General features: G+C 34.3%; 2 protein-coding genes across 2 annotated transcripts in view; one reads left to right on the forward strand and one right to left on the reverse strand.

The window, feature by feature from the left end:
• LOC117105310 (deoxyribonuclease-1-like) overlaps positions 1-5,155 on the forward strand; it is a 12,611-nt gene extending 7,456 nt beyond the window's left edge. Inside the window, exons 7-14 of the mRNA XM_033246428.1 lie at positions 10-74; positions 306-389; positions 953-1,068; positions 1,418-1,530; positions 2,760-2,914; positions 3,090-3,186; positions 4,089-4,144; positions 4,372-5,155. Coding sequence (XP_033102319.1) covers positions 10-74; positions 306-389; positions 953-1,068; positions 1,418-1,530; positions 2,760-2,914; positions 3,090-3,186; positions 4,089-4,144; positions 4,372-4,498 — 813 coding nt within the window. The 3' untranslated portion in view covers positions 4,499-5,155. The remainder of the gene's footprint in view (positions 1-9; positions 75-305; positions 390-952; positions 1,069-1,417; positions 1,531-2,759; positions 2,915-3,089; positions 3,187-4,088; positions 4,145-4,371) is intronic.
• Positions 5,156-5,941: 786 nt separating this feature from the next.
• LOC117105246 (thyrotroph embryonic factor-like) lies at positions 5,942-9,193 on the reverse strand. Its single transcript, XM_033246331.1, has 4 exons — positions 9,036-9,193; positions 8,357-8,646; positions 7,948-8,243; positions 5,942-7,179 (listed from the first exon to the last, which is right to left on the reverse strand). The coding sequence occupies exons 2-4, from the start codon at positions 8,445-8,447 to the stop codon at positions 6,748-6,750; spliced, it is 819 nt and encodes a 272-aa protein (XP_033102222.1). The 5' UTR covers positions 8,448-8,646; positions 9,036-9,193; the 3' UTR covers positions 5,942-6,747.
• Positions 9,194-17,921: the final 8,728 nt, after the last annotated feature.

Genomic DNA, 17,921 nt, shown 5'->3' on the forward strand with positions numbered 1-17,921 from the left:
GTCATATAGTTAAAAGGAAAGAGAATCAAAGTAGTTGTATATAATACGAGTGTAGCTACGTCATATAATATGCGGTATGTATTTATTGTAATATAAGAGGGTAGCACTTCCAACACAAAGCTGACTTCAAGAGGCCTTCTATATTACATGACATGTCAACACAGTTAATAAACTTTTTTGAATTAAAGTCTAATAACTACACAAAAACTAAGGTAAGACTCTGCAAAAAAAAAAAAAAAATGTAATCATATTAAAAAAAGGGTATCGACTAGAAATCGGTCCATTTAATTTCTGTTTTATTAAAGAGTTGCAGATGATCCGTATGATTACGTCATAGGTTCACGTGTTGGTCGTAAAAAATCCAAGGAGCAGTATGCATTCATTTACAGGTAATCATAATTACGACATAGACCTAATAGACGGATTTTCCTTATAATAATAGCAATAGCAACAAAAAGAATAATAATTACAACCACAGCCACTACCACAACCACCACCATAACAACAACCAGAACACCAACATAACAATCACAACAACAAACATAACAACCACAATAAACATGCAATAACAACCATAACAATATAACAACCACAAAAACATAACAACAACATAGCAACCACAGCAACATAACACACAATGATATAACAACAGCAGAAATATAACAGCAGAAATATAACAACAGCAATATAACAACAACAATATAACAAGAAAAATATAACAATAAAATAACAACAACGATAATAACGACGACGATGATGATGACGTCGATGATGATGATGATGGCGATGACGAAGGTGATGATGACGACGATGACTGATGACGACGATGAAGATGATAACGAGGATGATGACGACGATGATGATGACGACTATGATGACAATGACGATGATGATGATGATGACGATAATGATGATATTGTGGCATCTCAGCACGTTCTCCATTCTTTTTAAGGTCAGATGAGGTTGAAGTAATAGACAGCTACGAGTATGACGATGGGGATGAGTTGTCTGGTGATGACTTATATGAGAGGGAACCGTTCATCGTCCGCTTCCAGTCTAATGCGACACGTAAGACTATACTGTAGTCGAAAATAATATCGCTTGTGCATTCGCGCTCATTCCATGCATAAACGGCGAACAAAAAAAAAAAAAATACAAAAAATGGACACAATCTCGATAATTATCCTAAGATTACCAGAAATGTATGTATGAAAAAAGACATAAACATAACAATTAAATAAGTAGTAAGTAAACGTTCTCACTGACAAAAGTGAATTATAATAATGTAAATAATTATATTACCAATTATTATATTGCCAGACGGTATATTAGAGGGACCTAATATATGGGGAATCACCAGAAGCAAAGAAGTGTTTAAAATTAACACTATTTCTTATGTATTGCCTAATTACTGTAGTTGTGAAAGATTTTGTGATTGTCGGAATACACACAAAGCCGATGGAAGCTGTATCTGAAATTGACAGTCTTGTCGAAGTCTACGACGATATTCTCAACCGATGGAATACTGACGTGAGTCTAACTGTTGCTTCTATTTATTTTTTTAATGTAGGTCTGCATAAATTGTATACCATCTTACAAGTAGCATTCGCGTAGTTACTACATAATATTTATAACACAAGTGTTTTGTGTAGTGTTGTGTTGTTATTGGCTATTATGTTGTGGTAATCACTAGAGAGGGGCGCAATTTGAAATCCTAACACTATAAGAAATATATTTAAACCCGGATTTCTCTGCATATGTATTTGAAAATGCTGATGTATGATTTGTTGTAATGGCCTTTTGATTTAAAAATGTTGTTTATTTGTATAAGCTTATTCTTGTTTTGGAAAGGAATGTATTTCAAGGTGGCTGTTGCCTTTGCTTTTGTTTTAATTTTTAATTTTGATTTTAGAAATTGAATAAAAAAAAACCAATAAATAAATGTGCGTATTGCAACTGTACCGGTATCGTACAGGAATAGCCACACTTTATTGCTAGTTATGGCGTGCTCATAACACTTCGTTATAAATATGAATTCATAATATCAATCTTCTTCATATCTGATGTTACGGTTACACAAAATACAATATATCCAAGAGATGTGATATCTGCTTGATCAATGGGATGGGCAGTATAGCTCAGTCGGCTAAACTGATGGAGCTACTGTTTGTAGGCTGAATCGTTGGTTTAATTCTAATCACTGCTCTCCTTACAATACATTTGAAGTTTAGACGGAGGACTGAAATGAAAGTACCGGTACTGTATAAAATCAATCAGTCAGTAGATTTATACATTTTAGTTGTCTCAATAAAAAAAAATGCACCGTATTTCGGAAGACACGTTTAAAGTTTAAGCCGTTGGTCCCTTGCACAATATGGTCCATGTGCACGCCAAAGAACGCAGTAGGCTATGTTACAATAACCAATAATGTAAAAAAAAGAAAAAAAAAGAAAAAAAATTGGTTAACACATAATGTAAAAAGGTTTGACGCTTACAGGCTACACTTTGCAGAAAATTGTCTCTCTGTGTACTGCTCAATCACCAGGGCGTAGGCTAGTTTTGTCCTGAGAATAGAAGGGGAGAAGGCGGTGCGAAACGACCTGTGGTGTTTGAAAATTGAGAATGCAGAACTAAATCCGTATTTCTATGAAAACTTAAAGGTCATTTTAGTACTTTAACCATGGGCACCGCCGCACCCCCAGCCGGTTCTAAGGTCTTCAAAACCCGACTGTGTCATTCGTTCTCACCTTTACTTACAGAATGTTCTGTTTGCTGGTGATATGAATGCCGACTGCAGTTACGTCCCTGTAAGTCGATGGCCAACAATTCGTCTGCGCACGGATGATAGATTTAAGTGGTTAATTGACGATGGAGTGGACACTACAACAAGTAATACTGTCTGTGCTTATGATAGGTACGTATCCTATCCTAAGTCGTGTCCGTTCTTTGCTCATAATTTTAGTAGTGGTAGGGCTACTTTGCCTGGTGTTGGGATAGGGTGCGCCTAAATTAAAGTTAGCTGGTATCGGGTAGCATAAATAACCTCTGATAATCTATCGAGGCTTATACTTGTCAATGTTACATTATAGATTTGTCGCTGCGGGAGACGAACTCGATAACGGTATTCGTAATGGCAGCGTCAAGGTGTTTGACTTTGACGAGGTGTATGGTCTCAGTGACGATTTAGTACGTACTTATGGTGATTTACGAACTGTGGTGATTTCTTCACCTTTTCTCTCTTAGCTTAGCATTTTTGATGATCAGAAATAGTAAATGGTTTAAATAAGGCCAAGTATGAACAAGAGGAGGCGCAAGCCTCAAATGTCCACTGACAATGTTAGATTAAAAGATGTCTAACGGTTAAAAAGGCAGAAAAATACCTCAAAATCTATTATAAAATTTCAATAGCTCATTTGAAAAGATTAAATACATGATTAGGCCAAAAAATTGTTTGTTTGCCCTCCGCCACTTGCCCCTAACTCACTGAAAAAATAGGGGCGGGAAAACTTTAAAAAGTTTTTTTTTAGCTTTTTTTCTTTACAAATTAAAAAAATGTGAGTGAATTTATCTTTATGCTTTGCCAGATGCCCTACAAATTAGTCTAAAGTTGTTGTCTGATGTAAGATATTTCTAGGCCTCTGTGGGTTATTTTTATTCTATCTGATGAGTATTTAAATAAATAAATAAATAAATAAATGAATAAACTTTTCCACCCGCCCCTATTTATCACTTTTTAAAAAAGAAGTGCAGACAATCAATTTATTTTATTTGGCCTTAGCTTCCAATGAGAAACAGATTTAAAAAAAAAGTAATTTTCACTAATTTACAGAAATTTTAATACAAAATCCTTAAATGGATTTCCAGCCAATTGAAGGATCTATGCAAAAAGATACAAAAAATTATTATTTTAACTGTCGGGAAATTGACAGGGGAATATTTCTTTTTAAACTAAAATATTTAATTTTAAGTTAATAGCTTACAAATTATATACAAATTAAGCAATTCAAATATGGATTTTTTTTTATTTGGACGATAGTATATCATATTTGTATCTTTTTCTTAATATAAAAAATGGCTTACTTCGTTAGATGATGGATGTCAGCGATCACTTCCCGATTGAGTTGGAACTCCTTCCTGATTTGAAGTAAGTATATATAATAATATTCATATTTTTAAGTTAAATGGCTGCAGAAAAAGTTATATTCATCGAAAGTAATGGACGATCGATGTCATGCCTGTATTTGTAATGGCACGTCGGATATAAAGTTTCATTTGTGGGATGTTTTACTTTGAATAAGAGTCATATATTTTCGCTCAAAGTGTGTCGCAGTAAACCTTTGGCCTAACATATATATTTTGTTTCTCTAACAGTTTGGACAAAGTTTTAACAACGCCATCTGACATAGACTCTGGATATCCTGCCACCATGTACATGTATCCCACAATGCACTTGGTCACCTTTGCCGCTGTGGTATTTAATTATTACGCAAACTGTTAAAAACGTCAACAGGATTAATTTATATTATTTGCAATGCTTCTGTACCTCACTATTGTTTGTTTTAATCATCAAAAACATTTGCCACAATATGTAGGGTAGGTCTGCCATGAAGCTTATTGGTAGGCCCTACCCCTCCACCCACGCTGGTCAGAGAGGTTGACATAACTTGTAGTTAAAACAAAGTATTTTTACAGAACACGATTCTAAAATCGGTTGAGCCTATTGAATCTTTCATTGTTGGGGTTTCCCCCTGCCCCAGACACCCCTTTAAGGCTTAAAACACCTGATTTTGTTTAGTGTAATTGGGTGTACGACAACAACTCCGGTGTTGTGACCATAGCTCAACGAAGCTGAGATACCCGGTGTAGCGTAAAGTAAACTTAGATCCACTTTCGTTAAACAGGCCTATTAATTTCGGTTTTTTTAATAACATAATTATTTGTATATTTTGAACGTAACAGTACTGTAGTTCAAAATAATAAACATAATGCAAATAATGTTTAGTTCTCTGGATTGTATTTTTCGTTTAGAAAAAAGAAGTTGGTTTTGTAGTGTACAAATAAATTAGGCCTATGTTTTAAGGTTTTTCCGCAAAACTATGCTTGATTGTGAGCTGGTGTGGTTCTCGTCAGACCTGGTTCTCCTTGTTTATTATAAGTCGTGGCAGCATTTGGACCCCTGATAAGTCAAAAATATCCGTACAATGATGAAAGATACCAGCAGAGACGGTCATTGTTAAGCCTGGTTTCCATACAATCGCTACAGTATTTTAAGTGCAATTTTTGTACTGTCTAGCAGTTCCCGACGCAATCGGGAAGGCTCTCCGATTCGACCGACAAATCAGCGTCACCGAAATCTGTCAACAATAGCGTTGAGCGATTGTATGAAAACTACGCTTTACTAATTACTCAAGACCATTATACACGCAAGTTGCCTTGGTCTACTCTGTTTTAGACCCTAATACTAGGCTGATAGGCCTAGTAGTACTGTACTACTACAGAGTACTACTTGATTGTTTAATAGTACCGTAATATCTATCGTTATTAATTCATTGCACTGCCACTCGTGAACGAGCACGGAGTATTGAACGAAAAACCGAAGTTTCCAGCAAAAATGTCCATAGAGGGCAGTGATCAGCACAACTGTGCAGATCCCATAAGATAGAACTGTGTATTATAGTGTAAATGGGTGCGATATGGGGTGTGGCTCCTGTTTCACAACGGTGTTTCTTTTGGCTTGGAAGTGTAAAAGGGGTATTATCTAGCGAGGTTGTGTATCTTAATTGCCATGCGCCAGAATTCTAATAACTGTAAGAGAACATTAAATTTGACAATTTCTTCTTGGGATGTACACTTGTTATTAAAACAATATTCTTGACTATTATCACCAACAAACATCTCGTTACTCACCACCACAGAAAAATACACACAATTTAGAGCTTTATTTACAGTACTCTTATGTACATTTATTATGCACTATTTTTTCCATACGTTATCAACATGTATTTTACAAGTTATCCATTTCATGATACCAAACAAATAATCGATCATATGTAAAAAATGGAAAACTGTCTAAAACTACTGTAAGGACAGTTATATTTACAAACTAAACATAGCTTAAGTACAAAATACTATTAAAAACAAAAACAAGTGAGGTTCCCCTACTCTTATGAATTTTGACACTGCTGTATAACTTAACTTAAAGCATACAGTAGTGCAGCATAATCCAATGTACTTCTATTTTGTACAATGAACTAAAATTATCCGTATTTATTATTATAATAAGAATAATAATTAATATACTCCAAGATATCTTCATCAATTATTTTTTACAATTCACTAAGGGTATCCACATGCAGTTTTACAATATACAAATATACTATTTATGACACTGGACTTTACACTTTGCTAAGGTTATCTGAATAGCAAACTAAACAATTGTTTCCCTAAATTATTTTGCAATATTTTATTACTGGCTACACAAATCAATATTCAAGCAACAGTTTCAGATAAAAGTTTAAAAAACGCCCTGATTTCTTGTGTGACTATTCTGTATACATGAATAGAACATTTTTAACCAATAACTTTATGTCCAATTCACCGTACAGTAGTATTTATATTTCTAAGCTGGATAATACACATTTTTACAAGCTAACCCAATGTAGGTTATGTACAGCTGTTCTTACATAAAATATATCCCAAAAAGCAAAGATATTTTAATGTGATTTGAAAAAATACATCCCAAAATATTTACTTTTTAGCAATGCTTTCAACGAGCCTGGCACGCATCTCTGTAGCAAGCCGAGTCATTTCTTCAATTTTCTTCTTTAGACGTTCGTTTTCGGTTACCAAGAACTCGGCCTTCTCCTCCATATCTTTCTCTTTGAGCTTGCGATTCTCTCGGCTACGCCTTGATGCTATGTTGTTCTTGTCGCGCCTCTTGCGATATTTGAAATAGTTGCTGTCTCCCTCATCAATTTCATCGTCAGTTGTAGTTGATGATGATGTAAAATGGCGTTTGCGACAAACGTTTTGGTCTGCATTGGGAGAGCCGATGTTGGATATAAGGGAGGAACCGGCCTCCGTATCAACAATCGTTGATGTTAAAATAGGTATGTCATTTTCTGTCAATTCTGCGGCTTCGCTTGGTACAGTCTCTGCTAAAGTTGGACTAACCTCCTCCTGTAAAAATTGTCAAAATACATTTAATAATTTATAAATTTTAAAAAATTGTTATAATTAAAGACATGGTGACTAAAAGAACTAAAAATCAGTTAATTGCTCATTTAAATAAAGGATAAATTAGGATTTTCTAATGAGAGAAAGTTTGGAAAATTTTATTTTGCTAACTTATTATTACAAAAAAAATGATAACCAATCTAAGCAAAAACGTAAGTTAGTGTTTATGCATTTTTATAGTTAAACCCAATATTAAAATAATGCTATTAAAAATATTCTAAAACTCGAGAAAAAACAATTTGGTCATACCATATCCTACCATGTACCATTTTGAATTTCATTGATGTATGCATTTTACATTAAGTTTTTACCATTAATACTAAAGATAATACAATAATAAATCCACTATTTCTAGGTATGGTGCAATAATTGACCTTTGACTAAGGTTGCATCAGCATTAAAAGAGACTACTGCACTACATATACTGCATTGTAACAGGACTGTTGCAATGATTGTGCAATGATTCCTCTGAAAATATATTAGCCAATCAGAAAGAAGCTGAACTATTACATCATTTTCTTGGCATTTCATTGGTTATATAAGACTACCTGACAAAAACTAAAAATGAATGCAACTGCCAGTTATCCAATAGGCTTTTTTGGAATTTCGTACAATCTTTTGCCAGGGGTGGTAAACTAAAGATAGCAACTAGATATACTGTGTTGGAATATACAGGTAAATACGATTAACAAATATATTTAGAGTACTTACATTTGTGATTGAACTGAGCAGGTCTGATATGTCCATGTAGGAGTCAAAGAAATGTTCCATGCCATTGATAGGCTCTGTTGGGCTAAGCTCAACCTCACTGCCATATGGAGATGGACTCTGTGGTTGGCAGACTTCATCTACTTTGTTTTGGAGGTTGAATGAGAAATCTTCTGGGTTTAGCTCAAGCAGGCCTTCAAGTTCCGGAAACAAATCCTTGATGTCATCACTAGTTGCTGGAGGGTAGTCCGACTCTGCCAGACTGTCAGCTAGGCCGAAGGTAGACAGGTCGGGGTCATCTATTAGAATGACATTATAAATTCTTTAGAACTTTACATAACCACACCCAGAGACACAAACTTTCATAGTAACATTCAGATAATTAATGTACTACAGAAGAACATTAACTTACCTTGGTTAAATACTCGACCGTGTGGCAGAACCAAGCGTTCTGTAGTGGGAGTTGCCTTCACCCACCCTGGTACATCCAAAGAAGAGATCATCTCTTCTAAAGAGCCAGGGAGGGCTAGGCTTCCGATCGCTTTTACGGTGCAAGCAAGATACTTCGATTTGGTTTCCTGACATGTTTTTTGAAAGATGCATTCTGACGTTTCTGAAATTATTTCGGTATTCAAACCCTCCGTGGTAAAGTTAACGTGCTCGTGTGGGTGAGAAACAACCGACGTGTTGTTCTCTGTTAACCTACAAAAAAGATATACAAAATTCAATTATTCAATCACGAAAGTTTTAATCATATATGCACATTATATAGACATAATCCTACAAGTAGGGTGGGGCTCAATTTAATAAAAAAAAAAATAGATATTAATTTTAATATAATTCAATTTTCATAATAATTCACTGCAGTAGACTATCAATGTCATGTACAAGTTTCGGTTGACGTACAGGTAGGCTGCTATCAGATACAACGCCCCAACGGTCCACTTACCTGCCGCACCACCCAAACACGGCTGGCAGTAAGTATGAAATTTGCCTGCCTAGCTAGGCCTAGAAACACGTACAGTACCTGATTTGTAGCTATGGTAGGTCTACATAGCATTAATCTATATAAAATTTGTATTAATATTTACCTCTAGTGTCGCTTTCAAACACAGCAGACAATTGCCTGTCGTGTTTGCCGAATATTGCGGTCTCTACCGTATTTTCCAGCTCGTAGTAGCTGCAGCGTTTCCCTTGCCGATCGTATTAGCAATGGCGATCGGTCGTGAATCTTGCACTATATTGTGCAATTTCTTCTAAATTTAGCTTCAATGTAATGCATAGCAACCAATCACGTTTCGTTTCATGTGATGATGTCATTATCCACCAATCATGCTCAGACTTGTGTATACAAAGCTTTGGAAAAGAAAATGCTTGTTTTAGCAATGGTTAGCAAGGCGTAAGATACGTATTTAGAATTTATATATGAATAACAAACAATAAATAATTGAATGGTTCACAAAATTGATTTTGTCAGCAAATATATACATCATCTTATCGGCCTTATTTGAGATACGCTTATATAGCACAGACCTTGTCACAAACTTTAAGCCTTTTATACACCGATACTGTCAGACTCGACTCGCTTTAAAGACAGGCTCCGGATTAGAAAAATCGGATATGTTGTACAACTGAGAACACTAAAAGCATATTTGACGAAAACCTCATGAGAGGTTAATGAATGCAAATTTTTGAATACATAAAAATTGGGGGAAAAGGGGTGTAACCACCCTGTTTTCCACTATCAGTAGCGGCTCTAGATATATTTTTTGGGGGAGGGGGAGGGGCGCTAAGCCTGTCTCTTATACACATCTAGATGTGTATAAGAGACAGCAAATCCACTATCAGTAGCGGCTCTAGATATATTTTTTGGGGGAGGGGGAGGGGCGCTAAACTGTCCGACAGGGAGACTTGAGCTCCGTAGGCCCAAGCTGGCGGAAGGGGTTGAGAGTGGGGGGGGGTCCCCCCTCTCAAATGAGATTTGTTTTTTTATTAAGAATAGCAACCTCTGGATGGCCAGAGATGGCACTCTCAGACTGTGACAGTGTGTTGGCTTGGTGTGGGCCTATTTTTTAAAAATGTTTTATGGTCTGACTGCCCGACGAGCTCTGTCCGAAGTGGGGAGGGGAATTGACCTGTCCGGTGGGAACTTAACCCCCTGTCCCCCCCACTTGCCCCGCCAATGTCCACCACAGAAACTGTTGTCTATAACAAAAGAACAGTTATATTATAACAGATTGAATTGTGTCTTAATGGTTGCCATTCCGGACCCACAGAATGTTTTAATGTTTTTAATCTCATTCTAAAAATGAGTTTAAACTAAGTGTGTTTTATTATTATAGGGTGTCTTAACTTGACCACCATTATTTGGTGTGAATTTATATTCAGGGTTTATAAAAACTCACCTTACATGATTGTATATTTAATTATTAACTAGTAATGAACGTATTCAGGACCTCTGTGTATAGCAGATTCCAATATATACTGTAGTTCACTTAATTTTAAAGTTAAAAGTAGGCAGGCAAAGCTTAATGTCTCAAGTTCAGTAACTTGGTAACAATTTGTATCAGGGTCGGTCGTTCTTCATTTTTATGTTTTATACTAGGCCTAGATTTGGGGTTAATTAACAACCCCACTCACGTCAAACATTGGTTGGTTAAAATATAACCAATAGAATAAAATCAAGTTAAAGGTAAGCCTGTCTATCTTTCAAAACTTGAAGCATATGATCATATCAATTTGGTAGAAAATACATTCATTTTGACCCTCTAAACAGGAGTGTTTAAAGATTTCGAAATCAAGAACCGGACCGTAGGCCTACTTTTTAGAAAGTTGGGCATTTGTTAGAGTTTGGATTTATGCTGGTATTTTTTTTCTTAACCCTTGGAATTCTGCGATGTTTTTTATTGCGACTCTAAAATGCCAAATAAATAATTAAAAATGTTATCATTCGAACATTCTAAAAAAGAGAAAAGGGATTCCAGTGTTAAACTTAAGAATAAAATTTCTATTTTTAATTTATTTGATTATTTGATTTGGGCTACTTTATTCTCAACTTTTTTTTCTTTCTTTGTTGTCTTAATGTCTCTTTTATCTACTTTAATTGTTTTTTAATCATGCTCAATTCATTTACATCTTTATTTGTAATTTAATTTTAATTTTTATAATATATTGAGTTTTTTTTAAATATAATTTTGAATTAATTCTTTATGTAAATTTTGAATTGAAAGGTTGTTATTTATTTTTCTGTAAATTAATTAGTTTAATACTCCCTTTTATTTTGTTTTACTGTGTATTGAGGGGGCCCTCATGATCAGCTTCACATTCAAATGTGTATTACCATCTGCCCATATATAAACATACAGTAATAGAAAGATCAGATATTATTGTAGGCCTATGTCCCTAATTCAATTTGACTTCAGTGAACTTGTTGTCGATGTACAATATTTGTAACCCAATGCTTCGATCACTTTCATGACAGATAAATCATTTACGTAGATTACAATATGTTGTATGCGCAGCCCCTAATTGTTTTGCCGAGGTCATCGTGACGTCACCACAGCGCGGGGATTTAGCTTCCTCTCATGTTTAAATTTACTGAATCATTTCCTCTTGTACAGGCTACTTGTGTTCTTTAAAACTCGTTTAAGCAAAACATAATAGGCATAATTATTTTCGTATTGTACAATCATATTAATAAGAATGGTAATAGATTTTCATGTTAATGATTATTAATTATGGTTACCCTAATTATTAACGATGCCTTTAATATAACAAATGTTTCAGTTTTATTAGGCCTATGAGCGTTTATTATTCTTTATATACGAGTATATCTGCCTATAACATAATAAATATTATTGTTATTATTGTTTATATCATTATCATTAAGGCTATCAATATCAATTTTAACGTACGGTATATAATATTATTATCAAGCCTAGGACTATTATCATTTTTAATAGGCATTATTAGGTTGTTTATTGGTCTATTATTATTATTATTATTATTATTATTGTTATTGTTATTGTTATTATTATTGTTATTGTTATTGTTATTATTATTATTATTATTATTATTATTATTATTATTATTATTATTATTATTATTATTATTATTATTATTATTATTATTATGTTGTAATGATGTGGTTTGTACTGTTCTTTAATTTTATTAAAGAGGGCCCCTGAATATCAGTTAACCTACTGGGCTAAACTAGAAGGGCTACCCTCTTTAAAGATGGTTGAAAAAAAAAATAAAAAAAATAAATACCCACTCTGACCCAAGACCCCTGTTACGCGCCTGGTGTTAGCGCAAATGTGTGCCCTTGTGCGGACAGGGGATGTGCCCCCTCTGAAGCTGGAAACCTTGTTTTAGCAAAATAAATTGATGCAATTTGCTATTATAGGCCTAATCAATAAATTCCTCATCAACCGATATAACGTTAAACATTCTTGGAATTGACATAACATTAGTGATGTCGTACACACCCTTCAGTGTGAAATGTGGCTCTATTTGCAAGCACATCTAACATAAGAAGAGCTTAGATTGGTACCAGATAAAATAATTTTGTTATCAACATTAATACATTATGCTAATTTTCATCTTTGTAAGCGCATAAGACAGTGCAACTTATTTCTGTGACAGTCTTTTGAAGTGTGTAAAGCTCCATTTTATCCAATACATAGTCAAAATATTGGGGGGATGATGCAATGGACCATCCCCCCTTGTCAAATATTGGGGGGATATATTCCCCATCCACCCCCCCCGGGATCTACGCCTGTGTTTCTTAGTAAATTTGAGTCCGTTCTTTTTATGTGTTTGTCCTCAACCAAATGCACCAGCGAACGCCGGTGGGACGGTTGGGGAAAAAAACGAAAAAAAAAAACCTCCCTCCCTCATCAGTTTTTATGCTGGGATAGGCTGATAAACTAACAATTTTTTTTACGGGGCCTAATAGTAGTATCAGATATAATTTAATTGAACGAAATACGCGAGCATCGGAAACCCAAACTGACGTACGTGTAGGCAAACCACGTATATGTAATCATATCTGTGGTGTTCCATAGGTGTTTTTTTTAGTGGTAGGACAGTGTACTATCGTATCACAGCAAGGTCAAGGTGTTATGCGGTACCATTCCCGGACGGTAGTACTGTACAGTAGTGGCCTTGTTCAACGGCAAGACATCATAGTTCCCATGGTAACTGCCACAGGTTTGACAAACCTGACCAAACAATTGATTTATAAATAATAATAAATGATGATGATTATAACAATAATAACAATAGTAATAATAATATGAACAATAACAATAACAAAAATAATATAACAATAGATCAGCTCATTAAAATCAGCCATCGAACACATCTCAACTTGAGATATATGTCCTATGCAAAATACCTAAGAAATCATTAAAATATATCATTGAAGTTAACTTGCCCATTTTGAAGTAACATACAAGTTATCAACTTGAACATAGAAGTTAGTGTATTTATTTATTTTTTTACTAACAATGTTACAGCAAAACAGATATAAACACTTTCATCCGGTCACTGGAAGTGTTTTATTAGGCCTATGTATCCAGTTTGAAAACCAGGGTACACATTTTTGAAAATTAAATAATGTTATGCTCAAGTTACCGTAATAATTTAGTGTCACTTCAAAGTGAGCAAGTATATTAATATATAAATATTTTTATGATTTTTTTTTTGTCATTTTCAAGGGACAATCGATAAAACATTTAAAATGAAACGATGTGACACAGAATTTGATATATTTTGCAACGCTTTATTAAACCAGCTATTAAAAGTCTATATTGAATTTTGAAAAAGACATATATTATATCAACATTATCAATAATACGACAGAACATGAAATATTCTTTCTCAGAGTTGTGCTGTAAAATGGCTAAAACAGAGGTCCAGCTCAGTTTTTGCACATCTTCATTAAAAGCTGTTTCAATCTACAGCGCTATTTCTGTGTCATATTATAATATCGAAACAGTAATGGAGTGATTGAGAATGATAGACTTAGGTTTTGCTTAGATTTGTGCATAAAAGCCCAGTGACAGTATTAACAGTAGAATGAGGAATTCAATTCTGTTCCACTATAGGGCCTACACAATTATCAGTAAAATTCCATATTCTTTATTAACATTGTCTTTTTCGAGTCTAACTCGTAGGCCTACGGCATAATATGACTAAAGGGGCTCTAAAATTTCAATCATTATGTCCAAGGTACGTTTTCTGTTGGAATGTGTTAAGAAGTATTCCTCCCCCGTTATTTCCTCATTACCGTGTTGTATTCATTTCCTGAGAATTTCAAGTACTGTATAGGCCCCAATAGTATTAGTAGGTCTTGTAGCATACTGTAGGCCGGAAATATAGCATTAGAGAGTAGTAGAAATAGTAGTAGGGAGTTTTCGCAACCTATGAACACGATAACGAATACGAATACGTCATTATCATTATCGTTATTCCTGCCTAAAACATTCTTGAAAATTGCTGTATGAGCTGAATATGATCCTTGATTCATGCAAAAGGCATGAATCGTCTACGTTGTTACAAATATCCTACAGTAGGCGAGGTTGTCTAAAAAGTTGATGACGTTCAGTACGGTATCGTTTTCCTAGCTTGCGAAAACTTCATATTAGTAGTAGGCGTATTTTAGAGATTCTTAATTAACATTTACATTTAGTCAGCTTTAATTTGCTAAAATTGCTGGCAGTATTGCTAATATGAAAAAATATACAATCTTTTAACAAATTACTAAGTCAGATCAAATGTATATATATATATATATATATATATATATATATATGTGTGTGTGTATATATATAATATATAGGCCTATATATACATATATATAGTCCTATATTCATACCTACATAGATATTATTATATATAATATATATATATATTATATATATTATTATATATAACATACTGCACTGGCCAACTGATGTTTCAAGCTTTTATCTTATATTGTATTAAGAAATATAATATACTTATCTTATAAACTATAAAACTATTCTGTTATAAAAGTATTGTAAAAGTGGAATGCTGCCTTAAGATTTATCTGCCCTATCTAGTTATTACGATATTCATCTAATCATATTATTGACTAAATAATATCACATATCATATAAAATACAAAATACAAAATACAAAAACATGACAAATGCATAACACAGATTAAAGCATCATTAAAATTTTGAAAATACATAAAACCCTGAAAAGTGTCATCTATTTTGTGTGAAGCACTAATTCTGTAAGACAATATTGATAAACAGTTTTAACAGTATGTACACATTCAATTATTGCATGTTTTTCTATAATATTCATAGACAAACATCTGACTGGCAGAGGCGACCAAAGAGTTCTCATAATGCATAACAAACTTGAAACTCTCAAATCAAATTAAATTAACAGTACATAAAAAGTATTGTTAAAGTGGAATGCTGAGAGGGCCGGCTAAGGGTGGGGGGGGGGTATATATACCCTCGTCGGTGAATCCGCCACCCGAAGGAAAGGGTAGATCTTGTCGAAAATTTTAAAATGTAATAAACAAAATAATTTACATCACACTTTTATTTTCGTTTAGACTAAACATATCTTCTTCAATGAGCTACACTATAAAAACAGCGTGGAGCATTTCAATGTTGTCTCGTCTTTGGTGACACGTTTAAAAGCTAAACGTGTGTAGGCCATGCCTAATGTGTTTAGGTTTCTGACATTTTTTAGCATTAAATGTGCTAAGGTATTTGATATGATGTCGAATACCTAAGCACATTTAATGCTAAACACGCCAAGATCTTAAATACATTAAGCTATATCTAAACAATTTTAGCTTTTAAACGTGTCACTAAAAACAGGACAAGATTATTGCGTGGAGCTTTGTGTTTAAATCCCCCACGCTGTTTTTACAGTGTATTTGTATGCCATCACAAAAGTAATAAAATAAAATAAATTGCCATTTTATTGTAAGTTATGACTATCAGAAAGTTGTGCTTCTGAAACATAGAGCCGAATCGCTACAACTTAAAGTTGCGCCACAACCCTTAAGAGATTACCATGTTAAAAAAATATTGACTGATGGATTCGATGTTGTACGGTCCGGAATGTCTTTGAGTTCTCAACAGAATGACAATGAGGGATGTCATTTTTCTGCTGACGTCCAATAAACTTTGTTTCTACTCTAGTAATTTGTTACAAAATATATTGATTTAGGCCTGCCATTAGGAAGTTGTTTGGACAACACAAAAGTTACACGAAATCATACTACAATCAGTTTCGCAGATTCCATGGGTGTGAGGGGAATGCCTTCCTTACCAAAATATTGGTTGGTAATTTCAAATCTCAGTGAGAAAATTCACAGTAACCAATGCCGTAACCAGAATTTTCAAAAGTGCCGGAAAATAAAATCAGGGTGGACCCACTTGACACGTAAATTAAAACGATGTAGACCCATTTTATGCAAAAATATGAAAAATCTGGACCCATTTTCTTACATTTTTACCCAATTTAGCCTAAAAATATGAGAAATCTGGACTCATTCTTCAAAAAAGTGAACCCATTTTATGCATTAAATTACATAATGTGGACCCATTCTTTGTGGACCCTTTAGAAAAATTGAGTGGGACTGTCCCAACTGTCCCAATAGCTGGCAAGGCCATTGACAGTAACATAATAATAAACGTTAAAACGTCTGTTTGATAATTGGTTTCGTTTCAAATGTTAGTTCAGTCGGTTAAAAAGATTAACAATCACTGTGGTTAAAACTTAACACAATCATTACGAATGAACTGCACTTAAGCCTAAATACGTAAGTACAAAATGGTTTGTCCTTTTTCCATGTTTTGTAATTTAGAGTTGATAAACCATTCATTTATTTTTTTTTCAAATTCATACAGCATTAACTTTGTCAGATTTTCTTCTCAGAAATCTAGTAAATTGGTCATCTAATCCTCTAGAGAATGTGTGACGTCCGGTGTCCCTGGGCGGCTCCCGCCTCCCCCCCCCCCAAGCATTAGTAGATTACTTTAAGTTATTTCCTCCTACGAACATAATGGAACTCCGCCACTGACATAGGCTTACATCAGCCTGACGCCTATTAAAAAACTAATATCAATTCGCCAAAATTTGTCAAATATTCGTGTTTAATGCCTCTGGACACCTATCGGGCGCCCTAAGCGGCACTCAGTCAAAGTGCCCGCTTCGCTCGTATAGCCTACACCGTCGGACCTTCAGCCCCTCCGCCGAGCAGATCCTGACACCAATACCGTGCCACAACAGGATTTTTTTTCTAACAATCATACACGGCTTCATTCCATAAGCCTCATAAACATATTGCAATTGGCGAGTTAAGTACGTACTTGCTGTTTTATACTTTGTATTTTTATATTGTAAATTAGCATTCTTGTCTATTTTTACGGTAATACGCAATTTAACATATTTTAAGAGAATTTGCGCAATTTAGATTAATAAATTATTATTATAATTTGTCGGATGTAATACTACGAGAACAAGAAATACTCTCTCAATAGTAAGAGCTTCTGATTGTCCGAGACTGAAGCTAAAACTGTCTGATTTACTTTTGATTAAACTTGCTTTTTTGTTATTAATTAATTTAATAAGTGCCATTATTATGCTAATAATGTTTTTATCAAAATTTCATTTATTGTTGTGTCACTTTTGAGTGAAATGGTCTCTAAGTAAGCTTATGTATAGACTTGTTTTATACCACATATTGTTCAAAACTGTGTAATGTATTTATCTAGCCACTCGGAATATTAATATTCATTGCGTACACTTCACGTATAACGACGCCCTCTAGCTATTTCCCCAACTTCATTTCTGTGTTCCGAGATCTGATTTTAAATGTTTGAGTTGAAAATTGTTCGTTCCTTGTTTATCATTGCCCTGCATGCTGTTTGTTGAGGTTTTTCAATCAGCCTTTTACTACACTTAGTGTCTTAGGG

This window comes from Anneissia japonica, unplaced genomic scaffold (genome assembly GCF_011630105.1).
Source record: "Anneissia japonica isolate Jap-2015-1 unplaced genomic scaffold, ASM1163010v1 scaffold287726_len2788222_cov184, whole genome shotgun sequence".
In the NCBI taxonomy this organism is placed as follows: Eukaryota; Metazoa; Echinodermata; class Crinoidea; order Comatulida; family Comatulidae; genus Anneissia; species Anneissia japonica.

Bases quoted from the DNA above. Each gene is read 5' to 3' on its own strand.
- LOC117105246 (XM_033246331.1), bottom strand. From the start codon at position 8,447: ATGATCTCTTCTTTGGATGTACCAGGGTGGGTGAAGGCAACTCCCACT. The intron at 8,244-8,356 runs GTAAGTTAATGT...TCATTCTAATAG, and splicing joins CGGTCGAGTATTTAACCAAG to ATGACCCCGACCTGTCTACC. The intron at 7,180-7,947 runs GTAAGTACTCTA...CAATTTTTACAG, and splicing joins TGCTCAGTTCAATCACAAAT to GAGGAGGTTAGTCCAACTTT.